Source organism: Solenopsis invicta, chromosome 5 (assembly GCF_016802725.1).
Source record: "Solenopsis invicta isolate M01_SB chromosome 5, UNIL_Sinv_3.0, whole genome shotgun sequence".
NCBI lineage: Eukaryota > Metazoa > Arthropoda > Insecta > Hymenoptera > Formicidae > Solenopsis > Solenopsis invicta.
The window spans coordinates 23,614,926-23,633,881 of NC_052668.1; the positions used below are offsets into that span (position 1 = coordinate 23,614,926).

Below are 18,956 nucleotides of genomic sequence, written 5' to 3' on the forward strand. Positions count from 1 at the left end.
TAAAAATTGAAAAATAGTGTAGCTATATCTGTATTTAAAAATTGCATAGATGGTATAATTTTTACAACTAAAATAACTCCAATCGCGCCCATCTCATGTGCTATTTAAGGAAAATGGTTTTCACTGTCCTGAATACGTTAAAAATGGTAAGCTGACATTCTAATAGCTTTCCAGATAATTCATGTAAAATTAAATCGATCGGTCTATTTCGGACGCAAACTGCACCGTCGGATTTGCACCGCTTAGCAACGGACGAAAAATTTTGGCTCACGTCGCTTCGCGAAAGATACCCTCGTCGCGCACAAGTCCTGTTCCGGGGATGCGCGGCATCGGGCACGTTTCGACGGGATCTCAAGGTGGAATGCAGAAATGTGCACGTGGCTTCAAGTTAGCATATAAATGAAATTCACCGCGACTCGTAGAATGTCAATGAAAGGCAGGTCTCTCGCGGATGTGCGCGCGGCTCTGCGTCGTCGTACTTTTGCGCGTGTGTATACGTAGAAAAATGCTGGTCAAAAACGCACGGCTGAAATGACTTTGAGTACAAAATGCAGATAGTATTCGTGCCTCTCAGGTGGAATATTCGATAGTCACGATCTCAGTTTCCTAAAGTTTGCCAAATTCGAGAACCTATATTGTCTTCGATAATTTCTCCGCTCCGTTTCAATAAAAAAAAAAAGTGACACGCAAATCCAATTTCAGTTTCAACCAGAAGAAACTTCACGCTTGCGCATTTCTGCGCATATCGCGATCGTTTATTGTTAATTGAGTCGGCGAAGTGGGACAGTCCAATATCCTGTTGGCGGGCTGACGATACGATCCGGCGTCGTTGGCGGAATGCGAACGAGCTACAGGGTTTTGTCAGCGAAATAACGTGTCCGGCGAAATATCCGCACGTTAGAAGCGCCGCGGATGGACGGACGCGCCATTATTGTGTACGCTTGAAACGATTTCGACGTGTTCGCCTTTTTTGCTGTATCCCGAGCGAATGTGAAGTCTCCGATGGATTCCTATTATTGGCGTATCCGCGCGGAGAAAACCAGTCGTCATTAAAGCGATAGCCTGTCGATTAGGTTGGACGGCTACCGGCGGATCGAACGGTATCGATTCTTGCGCGAAAAGAAGAGAATTAAACCACACAAAGTAAAGCGTTTAAGTAACGATAAAGTATCTTTTCGATGCAGTACGTATGTTTCTTCTTCGTGATTGTATCATTTAGTCCATCCATTAAATCCAGGTCTGATGGATGAGATGGGAGTTAAACACTCTTCTTTTTTTTTAAGAAAAGAGAAATACTGATGTACTAAAATTAAAACATTTGATATTGCTGTGACGATGGTTACAATTACTGAGAAAAAAATAGCACACGTTCAAGTAAAAGATAACATGCTGTATCAGTTTTCAACCATCGTGATAATTATTCAAGAAAGATAAGAGATATTTGAAAAGGGAAAATTAGTATAATCGTACATTAAATTAAATCATATTAAAATATAACTTTTTATTCATTGAACAAAAACGTGATGATGACATTATTAGATGTAAAGGTGTTTCTACATGTACGTATGTTATGTAAGATTTGTAGTGCACTAAATAGCGATATAAGACGCTGAGTCGTTATAAGTTAAACTAGTTTTGGCGTGACCATTACCGGCATTAACGACTAAATTCGACGAGCGGCTCTTGTGCAGCTGCAATTAAGAGTCGGAGGTTTAAGTCGTGAAGTGCCAAGTACACTCGTGCATAGTTTTCCTTGTGTCGCGCTCTGACGAGAAACTTCCGGCGTGAAATAACAGAACAGCGTGTTCATATGTTAATTGCAATTAATGTGCCATTATCGACTTTATTTCAACAATTATATTTCAATACGATACAATTATTTAATTTAATAAATAATTGTATTTATACTAATTTCATCTTTTTAAATATCTCTCATCTTTCTCGAATAATTATTACAGAATTATTTTAAAACTGGTACAGCAAATTATCTTTTATTTGAACGTGTGATATTTTTTTTCTCACTAACGTATACTTTGTAAACAAAAACATGTAATCGTTAAAGCGTACATAATATTTTTAATATATTATAACTTCATCGGTTGCGATTAATTTTTCAAAAATAAACGCGAAAGGAACACGCGCACGCTGCATTTGAGAAATAAAGATCTTACATTTCTACTTCTGCACGATCGTTGGTGGTAGTGCAACGAACTGCGGACGCGAAGGGGCAATGTTCTTTTCGTATTGAGTTTAACGCGCGCCGGGCGCCGTTATCGAGCTGCATTCGATCGGGAGTGCGGGTGCAATAGCAATTAAGGTGCAGCGATGGCGATCGAGTCCTGCCCGTCGCGGCTGTCTGACCCGAACCGGCCTTTTTCCACTGCGCCGCGACGTTAACGCGAGGTAATTCAGCGAATGGCACGAGGGAACTTTGTATCGACACACAGGGCGGCGTGCGAGCGTTCGATCGACGAGTTACGAGCCGGTAGTACGATCGATCCTATCACGTTACACCGAAACTAACGGAGACGAATGGCCGCGGCTGATCGGGAGACATCCTGACTTTTATCCTCGCCGCGCAAATGGCAGCTTATCGAGTGCACGAGTATCGTAATTTTCTGCTCACTGACGGACGAGCTTGAATTAGAGGAGCAGCGGGACATGGTATGATCTATGAGCAGCGTAGATAAATCACCTTTTATCGTTTAAAGATCGATACATTTGATGAATAACGCAAAACAAATTAAAAAAATAATCTGAATACAAATGAAATAAGACCAAGAGAAAAATAAAGAAGATTTAGAAACGCGATTAAACTTCTCTCTCCTCGTTTTTTTTTTATTTACTAATCAGCCATTTCGTCTTCTTTTAATCATCGGGATAGTCTGCGAAATGTCTTATCTCAGGAGAAACATTTTCTTTTACGAGCCATGACAAGCGCACACAGCCGTTGGTGGTATTCCCGCGTCATTAAAATTTAATAAAGACATCAAAATGCTTCCGTCTCTACCTCCGCTCTGCGCATCGAATATCGCATTCAGGATAACGGTCTGCGATGGTTTTCGTCGGTTCGGCGCTGACGCCTCTCCTCGCCGCCGCCAACGCCGCGCCGGGTTCTGAAAATGGCTTAGACCGGAATTTAAGCGCGGCCAAATAAGCTGCCCGTTCCAGGGCAGCGGTCGTTCCCGGATAATGCGATTTATCGGCGTTCTGCGCAATGCAGCGAAAACGGGCGATGAATATCCGAACGGAGATCGGGTACGAGGAGAGAGAGAAAGATAAAGAGAAAGAGAGAGAGAGAGAGAGAGAGAAAGAGAGAGGGTCGGGCTACCATGGAATTGATCGACGAAAAGGAGAAATTCGACCCCCAAGCCATTTTCGTACGAGCGTGTACGCCTCGAGCTCCTATCGTGCGATATCTCCGAAGAATGCATTTCGTGCAGCCTTCGTACGAACGGTTACCATCCTATTTCCCTCGAATTTTCATTGTGCCGACTTTATTGGCTAAATATAATAAGCACTTAATGTAAAAGCGAGTAAACGTTAAAATTAATTATCAAAGATAAACGATAAAATAGCGTCGTTCTCACACATGGGAAAATCAGATTTTACTACAATGTCTGAAAATTTAGCTGGATACAGAGAAAATAATTTTATATTGCGCCACCGAAATAATTATGTAAAACGCTCAAGAATGATAATAATACTGCAAAAACTTTTGACATTTGAGCAACAAACTTTAAATGTCCAATACAATTATTTTAGTGCTTCATACATGCACAATATAATTTCTAGCTCTGTATTTCAAAAAATCGTCATTTCCAGTGATAAATTCCAATTATAAATTTGCACTCTTAGCCTTTTTTTTTTAAAAAAACAAAAAAAAAAAAAAAAAAAAAAAAAAAACAAAAAAACAAAACAAAACATTTATAGCGTTGGAAACATAAAAATGGATAATCATAAATATGCGAGATGATTTATACAGTTCAACATCGCTCTTATTCCGTCATTCATCGTTAAACATTGCGAAAATATCATTTGAGAGAAGCTCGATTTTTTTTTCCATTTTTCGAATGCGCACATTCGCGAAAGGCAATGCACATTTGTACAATATTGCAGCTTAATTTAATTCCCGCGCGTGAGAGCGGAAAAGCGCTAGTTATCTGCCAGTTTCTGCCGTTTATTATTCACGAGTTAAGCGAGTCCGCGATACTTCTTTCCCGTGACGCCATGGTGCAATACAAGCACTTTAATAACGGCGTTGCCTCGTTTCTCTCCCCTCTCCCCTCTTTCTCTCTGTTTCTCTCTGTTTGCACGGCTCCGCGGAGCGACAGAGTGCAACCGATCCCGTGCCTACACAGCCGGCCATTTGCATAAAACAGGTCGCTATTTATCGCCTCCTTGGAATAATGAAACTTTACCGGAAGCGATTCTGTCGCGTGCGCCTATTCTGCGGAACTATTACGGAGTATTCGCCGGCACGATTCGCCGTACCGGCGGGAACGGTCTGAAAGTAACACAATCGACGATGGAAAACAATTTGCTCCGGCTGCGTGCATTAGCGTGTGTTTCGAGAAACACCCGTTAAGCACGAAGAAACGGAAAATGCGAGAAACCGCTCCCGGAAACGATCGAGTTAAATAGTTTACATTTTAAAATTAGAAAGAGTTGCAGAAACCTTAAACTCTTACACGTATTGAACGCATCGTAAAAAGAAATATCAATAAAAAACCTGATTATACCGATAAATTTAATTGAGACCGCTTATAAAACGCGTGACGTAAGTGTGCTCGTGCACGGACGACGAAAATCAGGAATGACCGCGATGCATTTTGCAGCTCGCTCGGACGACGGCGGCGCCTCTCGAACCAGGTTAAACGAAACATTGACGAAGAGAACATTTCACTGGCCTCTCTCTCTCTCTCTCTCTCTCTCTCAACAACGTATTTTAATAACAAGCTCTCCTACATCCACGTTCAATCTCTCGCATGTCGTTCGTAGTACATGGTACAGTCGCACCACGCCGTCGTCGGAGATCAACCCGTCTCTCTCTTTCCTTCGCGACGGCGATGCCCCGGCGATTTGCATGAAATTGGAGACCCCCACGGCGAGGGCGGCACGTATACGCCGATCTCTCGTTAGAATGGAAATCGCGGATTGAAATTTTCAGTGGCGCACAAACACGACGGCGGCGGCCGTACATGGCAGGTACGACGTACGTGCGCGCGTGTTTCACGCGATCACCGATCGATACGACTCGCGGGGTTGCATTCTCGCCGAAGAATAAAATGGGTCTAACCCGGAGATTTCGGCAAACCTGATGCGCCGAACGGAATTTCTCCCCCTAATCCAGCCCGTGTCTATCGACCCCGTGTTTCGCTCTCCGAGAAGAAAGAGGCGGCAGGGGGAAAAAAAACTTTCCAACATCGCGACTTTCCTTCCCCCGAACAAGAACTCCGTAAATCTGTTCGCTCGTAAAGCGTTCTTCGTGCGCTTTCGATCACACGCGGAAGAACGATTTTGCTAAAATATATCCAAGAGCTTCAGCTAGATACAGATCTGAAATTAATTTCGTCGGGCCATCAAAATAATTATGTAGGACGTTCAAGCATATAACGAGCAGTGCTGCAAAAAATCTTTACACAGTAGCGTTTTTCAAAATTATCTTGATGATCCAAGAAAATTATTTTCATATCTGTGTCTAGCCAAATTATTTGATACACTAGCAAAATCATTCTTGCCGTGTAGAAATTTCCAGACGTTGCGAGCTTCAATGCAGTAGGACGCTATGCGATGTAATAACGCCATGTTTTACACTTATACACGTGTGATACGATTTAATTATATTAGAGCTGTGCGATGCCATTTCGTCAGTCGAGTGGTGCATTTCCTATGCGCGGAGCGTAAACCAGGGAATATTCCGCCGCAATTTCAACCGTATGTCTCGCACGGCTTAGAAAGTCGTTGCTGCGACATAAAATATAAATGCGTATCGATTTTACATCCACGGGAATACGTGCGACACGATGTCACAGTGAATAGTTACGTTTTCTCCATACCTTCGACTGCATTACGTCTTCGACAATGTTTCCATTTGTACGGTATATTGCCGAAGACGTATTCAATACCAGATGCACCTGAATCGAATAAAATGCGTCTGGCGTCGCGCGCGATTCCGCGCACCGCGATATCAGTTCTATTATACATCATCGCGCAGTTAGAAAGAAATCTTTTTTTTTTCCTCTCATTTAATTCTATTCAAATATAACTGAACGCAAAAGGTTTCGCTAAATTTTATTTCAGCGTAGCGAGAATAAATTGCCAATTCATCATATGCAACTGGCAAGATTCGTTCAATAGAGTCGGGCGGGGGGGGGGGTGAAAGGGCGATCGATAATTCCTAATGATCGTTCGATCTGCAACCGCGAATAGCCACGCTGAAACTTTTATCAAGTACCGAGCGTAGGCGACGTAGAGTCTCTACATAAATTCACCGGCGTATGCGCTCTCCGGTGCATGTGCAGGCACCGGGGGACGCCGCATTATTTATACGCTCGCGTTCGACGCGACGTTCCGCCGGAGATACTCGCGGCCATAAGCTCGCTCGCTCGCGTGTGTCTTCTCGTAAACGCCGCTCGCAAGCACACACACATACGTGCACAATGCCACAGAGTGGAGTCCCTTATGATCGCGCGAGGACTATGGAGCTCGTTGCCCCGAATGTGACACACCTTAACAGCGTGGCGTTTACCCCAGCGCGGTCTTACGTTACACTGGAATCTTGCCTCTGGTATATCGCGTGTCGCAAATTCGGCTGCGCTTTCCCCTCCGTTCATAAATTTATTGAGAAATTTCCGGCGGCTGTTTATTGACATATTCCGGCTGCTGTCTCTATTCCGGGCGCTCTCTCGCGCGCGCTGCCGTTCGGTCTGACTATTTATCGATTCGTACCACTTCCAACGCGCCGCGGATTCATACGCGATGAATAAAAGAGAGGAAGAATGACGGACACAAATATGATCTCGGCCTCGCCGAGAGCCGGCGAACGTTCACGTCGAATATCTCTACAGCGATTTTTATCGCGATGGCGGCAACGAATTGAATTCGATTTTAAGAATTTAATAGCAGCCCGCCCGCCTTAATCGAATTACACTGGAGTAAAGATAGTTTCTTTTATTCGTGTCGATCGCCGTGAGGATTCAATTTGTGACTTCGATATAAACAATTTATATATATATGAAATCAATTTAAGCTGGTTCACTCGTCTTAAAAAGATAAAGATAGAAGCGATGCAGCCGCTGTAGTAAGACTCCTTTGTTATATATCGAAAGCCGTTATATTGAAAATCGACGAAACGTGCCCGTTTATTTCGGTCGTTCGGCCCCTCCCTCTTAGTTTACTCGTGCGACTTTCAACGCGTGATCGACGGAGATGTCGCGGGACGAAATTTCAAGACCTCGGGCTGGGAAGGGAGATAAAGACAGCCAAGGAGCTGTCGTTGGGGTACGTTGCAGGTAACGACGTTAGGAGATTACGGCGCGGCGTTGACAACGGCGACGTAGTCTATCATAAATTTCCAGGTCGTATACTCTACCAGACGGGACGTGACAGGCTTGAGGATACTACGCGCGAGTATATAAAAATTCTAGAGTGCGTTGGCGCGGGCCCTAGATTCAATCGCGTCTTAAAGATGGCTTCTTTAAGAGCATCGTTCCGCCCTGTTTGAAGTAAACGCGGTATTTTCTTTACATCGCTGTATCATATACTGTATGTTTGTATTACCGTAAAATAATGCCAACAATGTATTCAAGGATATATCTTGAATCCCGATGCACTTTCAGAGATTTTTTTAAAATCTTTGTGAAAATTTTTATTACGTAATTTAAAATATTGTAATTAACCCGTAAGCATTTTCGCGATTGGGATCAAACTTAGCCAGATGCAAACTGAAAATTTACTCGTTAAATATATCACGTAATAAAATATTTATTTTCATTTATAATGCTTGAAAATTATTATTTTAACTTTAAAATATGACTCAGTTTATAATTACTTATAAAGAAAAATAAAATTGCTTACATCAAGTTTATTTAAATAAATTGTATTATGAGATTAATATTATAATTATAAACTAACAATGTGAGACGCATTTTAAAGATAAAATAAAATTTCAAACATTATAAATTAAAAGAAATTTAAATTATTTAATTAATTTGATAGAGTTAAATATTTTATAAAATTCAAAGAGAAAAAAAATGTATTATTAATGTGAGTGTATTTCGCATGAAGCATGAAAATAATTATTAAAGAAACGTACGTAATTGTAATTATTCCTGCTTAATAATTTTCAAAGGAAATCGTACCCTCGCTTACATTACGATGAAAGTGCATCGGGTTTCTCTCAACAGACGGAGTCCTAGAGCCACGAACGTGTCGGAGAGATCGCGGAAAACACTCCCCTTCCGTACATCTCGTTCGTGAAAACGAGCGTGGCAAAATCATGGAAGGAGGTGTCAGAAGTAGCGACGCACTTTCCTTCGGAAGGCCCTCACGTGGAGGGTTGCGGTCGCAAGGGTGCCGCACGGAGACGGAAACGAGAGAGAAGAAAGGCGACGTAGAGTGAACTCTCGAGGAGAGTGCGAGAATGCGCGGGAGAAAGGAAAGGAGATCGAGGCGGAGAAAGAGGGAAGGGATGAGCTTTCTTCTAAAGAAAAGCTGCCCTAACAAAGGCGCCTTATTTCACGCCCAATGTACCCCGCCTCAGACACGATCGTTAAGATACCTATCCCTGTGAGGTGTTCCTCCACGCTCTCCTTTCCACACCCCACGAATTCCTTTCCCTTCTTTCCTTTCTCTTTGAGACCCTCGAGAACGGTCGTTCCTTATAGGTTTAGGCCTTCCCACCTGCGAAACGTCCGCGCGACGTTATCGCGGCGAGATAGTCGGAACAGCGACAATTCTTTAATTTCACCCGACGTTTCCGGGATCCGGGGACCTTCGATTTGTTTGAATCAAGCAAACACTTTTTTCGCCTCGGCAAAATTCTTCTCTTTCTAAACTCTAAATCATCATAAACTCTTCTCTCGTTCCTCTTTCCCGAGGACAGCTTATATTAAAGATCACGGTGATCTTTGACGCGTCAAGAGCGTTTCATCGTTAGCTCTCAATAAAAAAAAGAGAAGAGAAAAGACCTAATGGTACGAAGATGAGAAATGGACAGTTATAGCTGATAAAAAAAAAGGCTTATTGCAACAATCTCTTTTCCTCTCTCTCTCTCTCTCTCTCTCTCTCTCTCTCTCTCTCTCGTGCTCTGCGTCTCTCGTTCTCTCGCCTCGAGCTTGTGGCTCGATATAGTAGTGGGAGTCTTGCAATTCGCACCCGACGCCGAATAGCGCCCAACGCACCGTTCCTTATGGGTTTATGCTTCCTGAATGGAGCTGAGCCCGGGGGACTTTATCGGAATATCGGTCGACAACGTCGTTACGAGGCGTCGCTTTGTGCAGTTGGCGCGATTATGCGCGCATTTTGCCCGCGGGGGCTGTTCGCGAACACTCGCCCATCGTATCGCTTCCCCGTTCACCAGGGGGGCGTCGTACGGGGGACGATAATGGTGCGATAATAAAAATGAAGAGAGCCGGCCACTCCCTCGCCACGATAGACCGCACTGTGAAGCGAAGAGTGGAGTACAGTCGGAGTTATCCGGCGATATTTTGAGCGGAACGAAACGCACGCGCGCGCGCGCTTGCGGCAAATTATACGAAATTTTCTTTTTACGAGCGGGACAGACGTCAACGTACGTATTTTTAGCATGGTAGTTCCCCCCCCCCCTTTTTCGTTTTATACCACATTCCCGAAATACGGTTCCTCTTTCGGGAAGTCGCGTAATATCTCGCGCGGCACTCCGCGCGTGGGCTGATTTACGACGAGCTGTAAATGTAAGTTTGACAGCGGGTTTTTATCGAGGGACCGAAAATAACAGCAACGCACGAAAGCGGTTTTTATTATTTCGCGACCTGGGCCATTACCCCCCTCCCCCCTCAACAACGAATTTGTTTACTCAATTTTTCATTGCGGCAGCCGCCAATAGAAAACGCGAAAGCAGGAATTGGGTTCTCCGCTAACTCGTTATTCAATCGGTTTTATCGGAAGGATGATACAGCACAAAAAAAATCCAATTTTGTGGAGGAGAAAAAGCTATTTTGTAGAAGCGCGCAAAATAAATTGATTTCTCGTTCGTGTAACGGCGTCGCTCTTGCCGCAACGCTTTGAATTAGATTCTTTTTTTTTTATGTCGGCAAGACGCTCGATCTTCCTACAAATCTCTCTTCTTTTTTACCCTCCCCCCCCGAGTGTCCGAGGGATGATTATCCAGAGACGAGAGCAAAGGGACGTGTATAAAAGAGGGAAGGATGTGATATAAGTGAATATAGATGGTGAGTGCTTGCTGTGTTTTGCCGCAGGCCCAGATAAGCTGTCAGCCGCCGATGGAGATTGATGCGTCTCACATTAATCTATACCTTGTCTACTCTATTCTTTCCGTCACTACTAATCACATCTACTCTTTTGTTGAGAGTGAGAAATAATGCCAAATACACGACGCTCGATCGTGTCATTTTATTTCTAAGTCCGCGCTCGGTCTGTACTAAATAAACAGCCAGTGAAAAATTTTTTTTGCCATAAAGAAAAAAGCGGAAATTTCTCTTGAAATTTTTACGACTATGAAACTTAATGGCTCGTCCGGTCTTTATTTTAGATGTGTAATCTTCGCGATGTTTCTCAGACTGTTTTCGTTTCATTCGCCGGTGTCTAAGTGGCTGAAAGGAAGTTCGTTCAAGAAATTACGAAGGAAACGTTTAATTTTAAGAGGGCGAGAGAGAATTATCTTAGACGTCGTAGTGCGGCATAACTTTTGTTATCATCAACGGAAAACCAGCGATGCGAAATCGCGAGAGTCGCGACATAACTCAGCGCCCGTGCGCACACATCCAGCCCGATAACCTCGTTTCGCGCGTTATCACGCTTCCTTTCTCGCGTGAAAATTTCCACCTTTCATCGGCGGTGCCTCGCGATGAAACGCGATTTACTCTACGGAGCTACGACTTACCGGTTTTGAATTTCATGAGAATACGTCCGGCGAGAAGCGATTTCTCGTTGGAAGAGAGAAAGGAGAAAGAGAGAGAGAGAGAGAGAGCAAATGGAGGGAAATGCACGCGGAATTTTACTGCAACGGCTTTTTAGAGCAATGCGAAATTAAAGCGACTTTTAATTGGCGGCGGCGCGGCGCGGCCCGCGTCTTTGCAGACTTCTAATTTTTTAAGTCGGCTCTTTGTGCGCGCGTCGACTACCTTTTATTTGACGAAGAAAATGCATTTTCTCGTTAATATTTCTTTGCTCTTTGCCGAGACCGCTTACGCGGATACATAAAGGGGGTCCGACTATTAAAAACCCAACGACGCTTTCATAATAAATCCCGTGCTTTTTTTCCTCCCCGATATTAAACGATTTCTTTACGTACACAATTTTCATTCCTACAAAACCAGATGAAATTCGCGCGAGATATTTCCCGATGCAAATAAATGATAAACGTGAGGCAATCCTACTTATAATATTAAAATCTTAAAAACGTCTAAAATTTCTTCGACACTCCATATTTAGAACAATTCTATCGCCCGTATCGTGTTCCAGCAACATTAATCTAATTAACTATAAGCTCTCCTCTACGCGCGTTCGTTATGTAATAAACTCTCGAATGGCACCTCGCTAAAGTTCGAGGCAAAGAGTTCGTTCCGAAGAACACTCCTTTTCTTTCCCTCCACGTAGCCTGTAAGTTTCCCTCGCGCATTTTGCCGCCGCGCCCGTCCCGTAACCCGTTTGGTCTCGGGACGTCACCTACGCCCTATCGCGAACAAGGTCGGAGGTTGTAGATGGCGAATCGACAGAGGTATGAGAGATAGCGCGCGGCACCCGGACAAAGTTTGTCGCAAGTTTAGATTGAGTTCAATCTCCGAGCACACACGCACAAGCACACACGGACGCGAACACGCGCGCACACGCAGGCACACACAAATGCACGTACCCCGTGCAACCTTCCTCGCACCTTCTAGCCTATCGTGACTCAACCGCCGCCTCCGGTCCTTTCTCGGCCCCTTGCACCCCAGTACGGCCAGCTTATCGCCTAATATCCAGCCGGAGGTGGAAATGTCGAGACGTTTCGTGCCCAGAGAGACCCGTCGTCGTCGTCTTTCGACTTCGCGCTTCTATGCCTTCTGGCCACCGCACCGTCCCGCCCCTTCCCACACCCCTGAAGGTGACAAAGTAGCCGTCCAAAGTAGAATTGTGCGGCGCGGTCGTAAAGTTTTTTCTTTTCCTAGAAACTATTGACGCCCGGGATGATGCTTATCAGCGAAAGCGGTTTAACGTCACCTCTCGCTACGTTTAACGAGCCCTTTGCGAGGGTTCAATGCAACCGCACTAGCTGCTGATGGTGCGCTTTGCTAATGCATTTCAGGGATTGCGGTACACTGCGTGCAGAAAGTTGACGATTTCACGAGTACTGCTGCACAAAACGTGCGGCAGAAAGATTCGATAATCTCGATAATAAAAGCTCGATGCTATCAGCGATGTTCATAAATAAGAGAGGAGTATAAAATTTGCCATAGAAAAGTATTGAGTATTACTCGAAGGGGAATGACAAATCACTTTCCTTATGCTCGTAAAATTGTCGCACGACTGGGCATATCTTATATATATATAGAAAAAAAAAAGAAACAAATCTGTAATTTGTTTTTCGCCACGCACGTCGAGCGGAAATGAAATTACCGATTCCGTCTCAGCATCCATCGGTGCAATTGTGGGAGCATTCCGGAGCTATATTCCGGATGTGTCAAGCGCCTAACGACGTAACGTTGCGTACGTTAAGAGCACATCACGTAAATCAAGTTAACGTGGTACCGCGATGAAAGCCTTTGCCGGCTTGTCGTCGGTGAAATTCGCCTTTCGTCCCTCCTCCTCCCCGCCGTGCCCGTAAAATTCGATCAGGAACGCCGTATTCTCGTTCGCTGATGGCGTCATTACCTTACTTCGCCATTTTGCCGACAACACAGCGAACAAGGGAGCTACACGGCGGAGGAAACGAGTCGCGCGCGTTCCCCCCCTAGGAATTTTGTGGGATGAACTTTTTCGCGTGTATTACGTTCAATGGCGGACAGAAATGTCTAATAATACTTTTATTTCACTAGTATATGTGTCATCGTGCATTCACCGTAAAATAAATTCTATTTTAGCTTACCCGAGCTTGGTTTCAAGCCGAAGTGTCTCCCTCACGTTTATAAATCGCGCTGACTTTTGATTCTTCTCTAAAACGCATTGTCGCGCTAAAAGCATAAGGGAATAAAAATATGGAAGAACGGATACTGACGATCTATAAGAAAAGACACCATTGAGAAGAAGTAACGCGATGCGGAGGCTACCAGACGTCGGGCGTTTCCTTAATTGCATTTTTATGCTCGACCGGATTTCCGGGTCGGCGAAAGGGTCCAGGGGACCATGAAGAAAGGAGTTTATTTTACCAAAGGTAGAAGCTCTCTATCTCTTTCTGTTACGGGTCCGCAGCTAACCGTTAATGCGTCTTGACTCCTCTTCGGAATGAACGAAATCAGTGCGACGTGATCTTTGCTTGGTCGGAGAATTTCGAGCACATAGATCCGTTTATATTGATCGATAAAGAATAGAAACGTTTTAATAATAATATAATTGGAAATAAAGTTGGAAAAAATATTAATAGAAAATTAATTAAGATAAAATTTAAAATATATGAAATTATTGAATTATTCATTGAAAAACCGATTAAAGTTACAAATGGATTTTTCATTTTCTCGTTTATGTACTTTAGATCTCTAACGTAATTACTAAAAATAAAAAAATTCAACAAAATATCCGTATCAAAATCTTAAGCGAAATGTCTTGGGCGAAAGAGCAAGATATTCTGAGCTAATTACGAAAAAGTCTGGCTGAAGAGACGAATTTAATTTCAATCTTAACTGGAAGTAGATTGAAACTAGAAGACGATCGTCTCTTGACCTTTCGGAAAATCTCGTTTCCAATTATTAATGAGAGACCAAGAGTTCAACAATCTTAGATGTTACGGAGCATCAGAAGGTAAGCAGATATTTTTTTTTTTAATGATAAAAAGTCAATGTAAGTAAAAATGGGAAAGTTTGCGCGATACCTTTCGTGAAAAATTAAAAATTAACTGCACTCGGATTTCTAAGTTGATGTAATTCAAACATTGTTTCTCGAGTTTTAAACAAAAGCAATCGCATTATTGTACGCTGCGCAAAGTACAATGATAGTCGAACACATAATTTTGTAATTCGTAATTTATCATCTTTTTCCACGTTATTAGCGTTCCATGTACTATAAGAGTTGCCGGATTGCGAATCCTCTCCATCACGTCTCTGATTTCATGAGTGGAATCGCGTTTCCGTGTTATCCTAAATATCCCCGGAAACTCGATAGCGTAGTTGGACAATGGAATGGAGTCCCGATGGAAATACGAGAAAGAAGAGAGAAGTGAATTTCGGCTGCACGGGGCCGCGCCGCACCGAATTCGTGTAACAGTCGCGAATAAGTTCGAACTGTCTTGTAACATCGACCGTCCGTTCTATCGGACTGTCTCTCTTTATCTCCTATGCTCTCTCGCTTCTAGATTTATTGAAATTTTATGCGGTATCCCGATGAGGTCCGACTCGAAAGTTTTATCGACGGCCGCGATGGGTGGTCGGACCTTATATTACGCGGGAAAAAAAGGGAGCGAGAGGGTCGGCTTCTATTTCGCTTGAAACTTATATTCCATTTTCCTGTGTCCCGGAGAAAAAAAGAGCTAGAGACTCCCGGATATCTCGGTTGGCCGAAATGAAAAAATGAAATCCCTATAGAAGGCTACTTTCTGATTCATGATTGCGGTTACGTACATTTCTCTTTAACCGACGGAATTATATTGGGATAATTCTTTCGAGTGTCGAAAGTACTAAGTTGCTTTCGGATAACACAGCCATCGCGTTTTTACGTTGCCACTTTGATGAACCTCCGTGTGGGAAAATCCCGAATACACCTCACACACGAAAAAAAAAAAAAAAAAAATTAATTCTGCGTTTCCGAAAGTAAAATCGCGATAACAGTGCGTTGGCACATTTTTCTGTCGAAACGACGATACTTCATTGTGTTCTCGTCCTATCGCGCCCTTAATTTCCACGCGCGACAATATCGTTCTATCAGCGTGCATCGGGAAACCATTTATCGAACGCCAACGAGAGAAAGAGATAGAACGGAGGAAAACGTGACAGAGCTAACGGTACTCACCCTAGGTTATGGTTGTCCGTGTTGTCGGGGGCGTCGTCCGTCACGGAATCCTGCGTAAGGGGGCCCTGGGTGACGTCCACCCCCATGCTGCCCAGATCCAATGTGGCGTAGGTTCTGCGTGCTTGCACCCTCGTTCCACCACCTCCTCCCCCGCCGCCGGTCACCTCGCCGCTTCTGCCACCGCCGCCGACCAATTCCTGATACAATTCATCGTACAGAGAACTGCCGTTTTCATTGCTGTTCAGAGCATCGTCCAACCGAGCTGGATCTAGATGGTAGTTGGGATTTTCGAAGGAGAGAAGGCCGTTTTCTGAAACAAAGCGACACAACTCGTTAGAATAATGTTTCAAAGTTATTTGCGATGTAACATGCTAAAAACATATATTACACGTTTCTGTAATTTATCAAATATATTGTAAATAAAAATACTTTGTATTTGATGCACGTTTTATTATTTACAAAAAAGTAATAATGCATATAAGAGTCGACGCAGGTTGTTCAACGTGAGGTGACTTAATTTATTATTACAAAAATATCGTAAACTAGAAACAGGTTTCAAGTTGTTATCTTCAATATGTGGATAAATAAAAATAAGCATAATAATCAACCACGAGTTAAAACGCAAATTAACAAATGGAAAATATCATGTAGATGTAAAATAAATTAAATTAAATTCAAAATTGTCACAAATTGTTCAGTAATAAATTGATGATTATCGTCCACACAGAAAAAAATTAATATCAAATCAACAATCATTGTTTCATATATAAGCAAGAATATAAATCTTCTTCGAAAGATTTATAATCTTAAACAGACACGATTTGCTTACATAAAGAGAAAAATTTTCTTGATGCAAGCAAATTATGTCTGTTTAAGATTATAAATTCTTCCAAGATTTTATATTTTTGCTTATATATGAAACCAAGATTGTTGATTTGATACTAAATTTTTTTCTGTACAAATAAAGAAACATGTATCGATAATTCGTCTACTTTATGATATTTTTGTAATAGTAAATCTTGGGTATACACTGAAAAAAATGTTAGCTTGATTAAATTTCTTGAATTGAAGTATTAACTTAAACACATAAATACTTGACAAAAAATCAAAAAAATGGAAAAATTCAATCAAGTTAATAATTTTTTTTCTCAGCGCATGAACGTTGATTTTTCTAAGCATTATTATATTCTTTTGCTGCATTTTCTTTAGCCTAAATCCCACGTTTATTAAATATTATTTTTCTACCTGCCCAACTGTTTGGGTTATACATTATACATGCACGAAAACGATCGAAGATATTATCAATGCAAAACGCCCAGCTATAACGACGGGGGAATTAATTATTTAGACGATTTCAAGGCAATTCTTACAATAACGCTCAATCACGCAAATGGGATGGCAAAGAAATAAAGCATAAAAGGGCAAAACGAACAATGAAGAAAATAAACATCGCGTTTTAGAAATCTTTATTGCAGCAGTTATCTCGCGGCGACTAAGGAGCAAATATATTGCGTACTCATCGTAGAAAATTAGTCATCGATTTTGCGGAACGCATGCGTACAGCTACTCGCGTATAGCTTCCTCGTTGAGCGTGACTACACATGATAATAAGAAAAAGCCCGTTTTCTCGAGGAGAGTATTACTCGGCAGAAATCTCGGACGGCCTCGTAGTTTCGCGTGCGACGCCACGCTGCGCCGCGACCGCGCGCGGTTTCGCGGCTTTAAATACCAGCAGATAACGAGCGGCCAAAGGTCAAGGCTCTCCGAGTTATGGCAGACCATGGTTGGCCGATGCGATCGACCGCAGCTGCCGGCGCATGCATGGGACGTCGCCAAAGGTCGTCCGATACACGGTATCGATAACGCGGTCGAGCGCCTCCGTTATCGGAATAAACCGCGCGCGTCTCGCCGTTTTAACGTTACGCAGTCCGGCGGAGATCGGAACGTCGACGCGCTTCACATCACGTCGCGGAATCGCACACGGGAGAGACGCGTGAACGTCGAGAAATCGAGAGATGAGCCGCATGACAAATGTTTGAAGTTCGGCTGCGCCTTTCGCGAAAAATCGAAAGGCCGAGTCCGAGAATCCAATTTAAGTTCGCGCTAATCTATCGCGGCGGCGATTACGGTAAGAAAGCTTGTCGCTGGAGATCGTCGAAGGCGAGGTATTATCCGGCGGAAGAGACGCGGCGAGAGAGAGTAATGGCAACGAGCGTTAAGCTTTAAGCTCACCCGGGATAGATAGCCAAGTTAAATACTGCAGTCGCGGTTATCCGATATTCCGACTATCTTCGCGGTAACTCGCACGGAATACTAATAAAATTTATTCAGCGCGGTTAATATTGGCGGAGTACACCTCGCTCGTTAATATAGAGCCTCCGGACCGCAGGAATTTACATCGCACAGCTTTATTACGATTGCTCATGTCTGTTTGGTGTATGACTGTCGATACAACCAAAAATCCACAAATAGCTTTTCGACCGATACTAATAGAGAGCGCATTTCGCGCGCGGAGCTTGCCCGCTTTAGAAACGCCTCTTCCCCAAAGGTTTCAATCAATTCGTTCGTTACGCGCGTTACCGAAATTTTTTTTTTGTTTTTTTTTTGTTTTTGCGAAATGATCCAACGATCCATCCGATCGATATCTCGCGCTCTCGCTACTCACTGATAATCCTGAGAAAGACGACAACGGCGAAAACGACGTTGTACAGGAACCGACAAAACGAGTCCATGCTGGTCTGACGGCTGTCATGTTGGCGGAAAAGCTCGGCCCGATATTCCGCGATACTCTCGCAAAATAATCGGCTAGAGGCGGCTTATTGGCGCGCTATATCGGCAAGCGCGCGGAGCGAACGTGCAAAGAGCTCCAAAGTCGAATCTCTTTCTTTCTCTCCCTCTTTCTCCTTGGCCTCCTTTGTCCCTTCCTTCTTTCCTTCCTTTCTTCCATCCGCAACTCTCCTATCTGGTCTACGTCTATCCGTCTCGCTCGCGCCACCCGCTATTGATTCGACCACCGTGAAGCCTAAAGCTCCCCGCTTTTGAAAGAAGCTTCTTTTTCGTCGTAGTGACTCGCGGCGCGAAGCCGATAGGCCGAACTAAAAATACTGCAATGTTTCGTCCCATTTCAAACTCCCGATTCCGTACCTGAGGGAAACGGAAGATTTAAATATAAAAAAAAATCCTTCCTCTCTTCGATTAAGTATAAATACATTAGAGTCGGATAATTCTGAGAGCTTGTTCCTTTACGTTCTAGAAATAACGAATTCCAGGGCTTGGAAAAAGAAGCAACTAACGGTTATAAAGACGCAGACAGATGCGTGATACGTGAATTTGCGGACGTTCATTCAGCCCGCGTTCTCTCGGCATCGTCAATAAACACTATAGTTTCGCGTTTATGGCAGACACGGTCGCGACGTAAATACCAATCACGAATCTGCGATTCGAGAAGCGGACGGGCAATGAACTCTCATCATCCACGTCGGTACGTTCTGCCATTCAAACAACGTTCGCGCACACGTAACGATCTTCCCTTTTTATTTTTTTCGAGGGCCGAGTTAGCGTACGGTCGCAAAAAAAAGCCTATTAACTTGTTGCAC

The 18,956-nt window shown here is 43.4% G+C and overlaps 1 protein-coding gene across 9 annotated transcripts in view; it reads right to left on the bottom strand.

The window, feature by feature from the left end:
* LOC105195223 (protein Fe65 homolog) overlaps positions 1–18,956 on the bottom strand; it is a 164,513-nt gene that overhangs the window by 35,630 nt on the left and 109,927 nt on the right. For 8 of the 9 annotated variants that reach the window (XM_011160558.3, XM_039449315.1, XM_011160553.3 and 5 more), the window contains one exon: positions 15,361–15,670. In XM_011160558.3, coding sequence (XP_011158860.1) covers positions 15,361–15,670 — 310 coding nt within the window. Of the gene's footprint in view, positions 1–15,360; positions 15,671–18,025; positions 18,505–18,956 lie in introns of all 9 variants that reach the window. The other variant, XM_039449318.1, reaches the window with a different exon arrangement.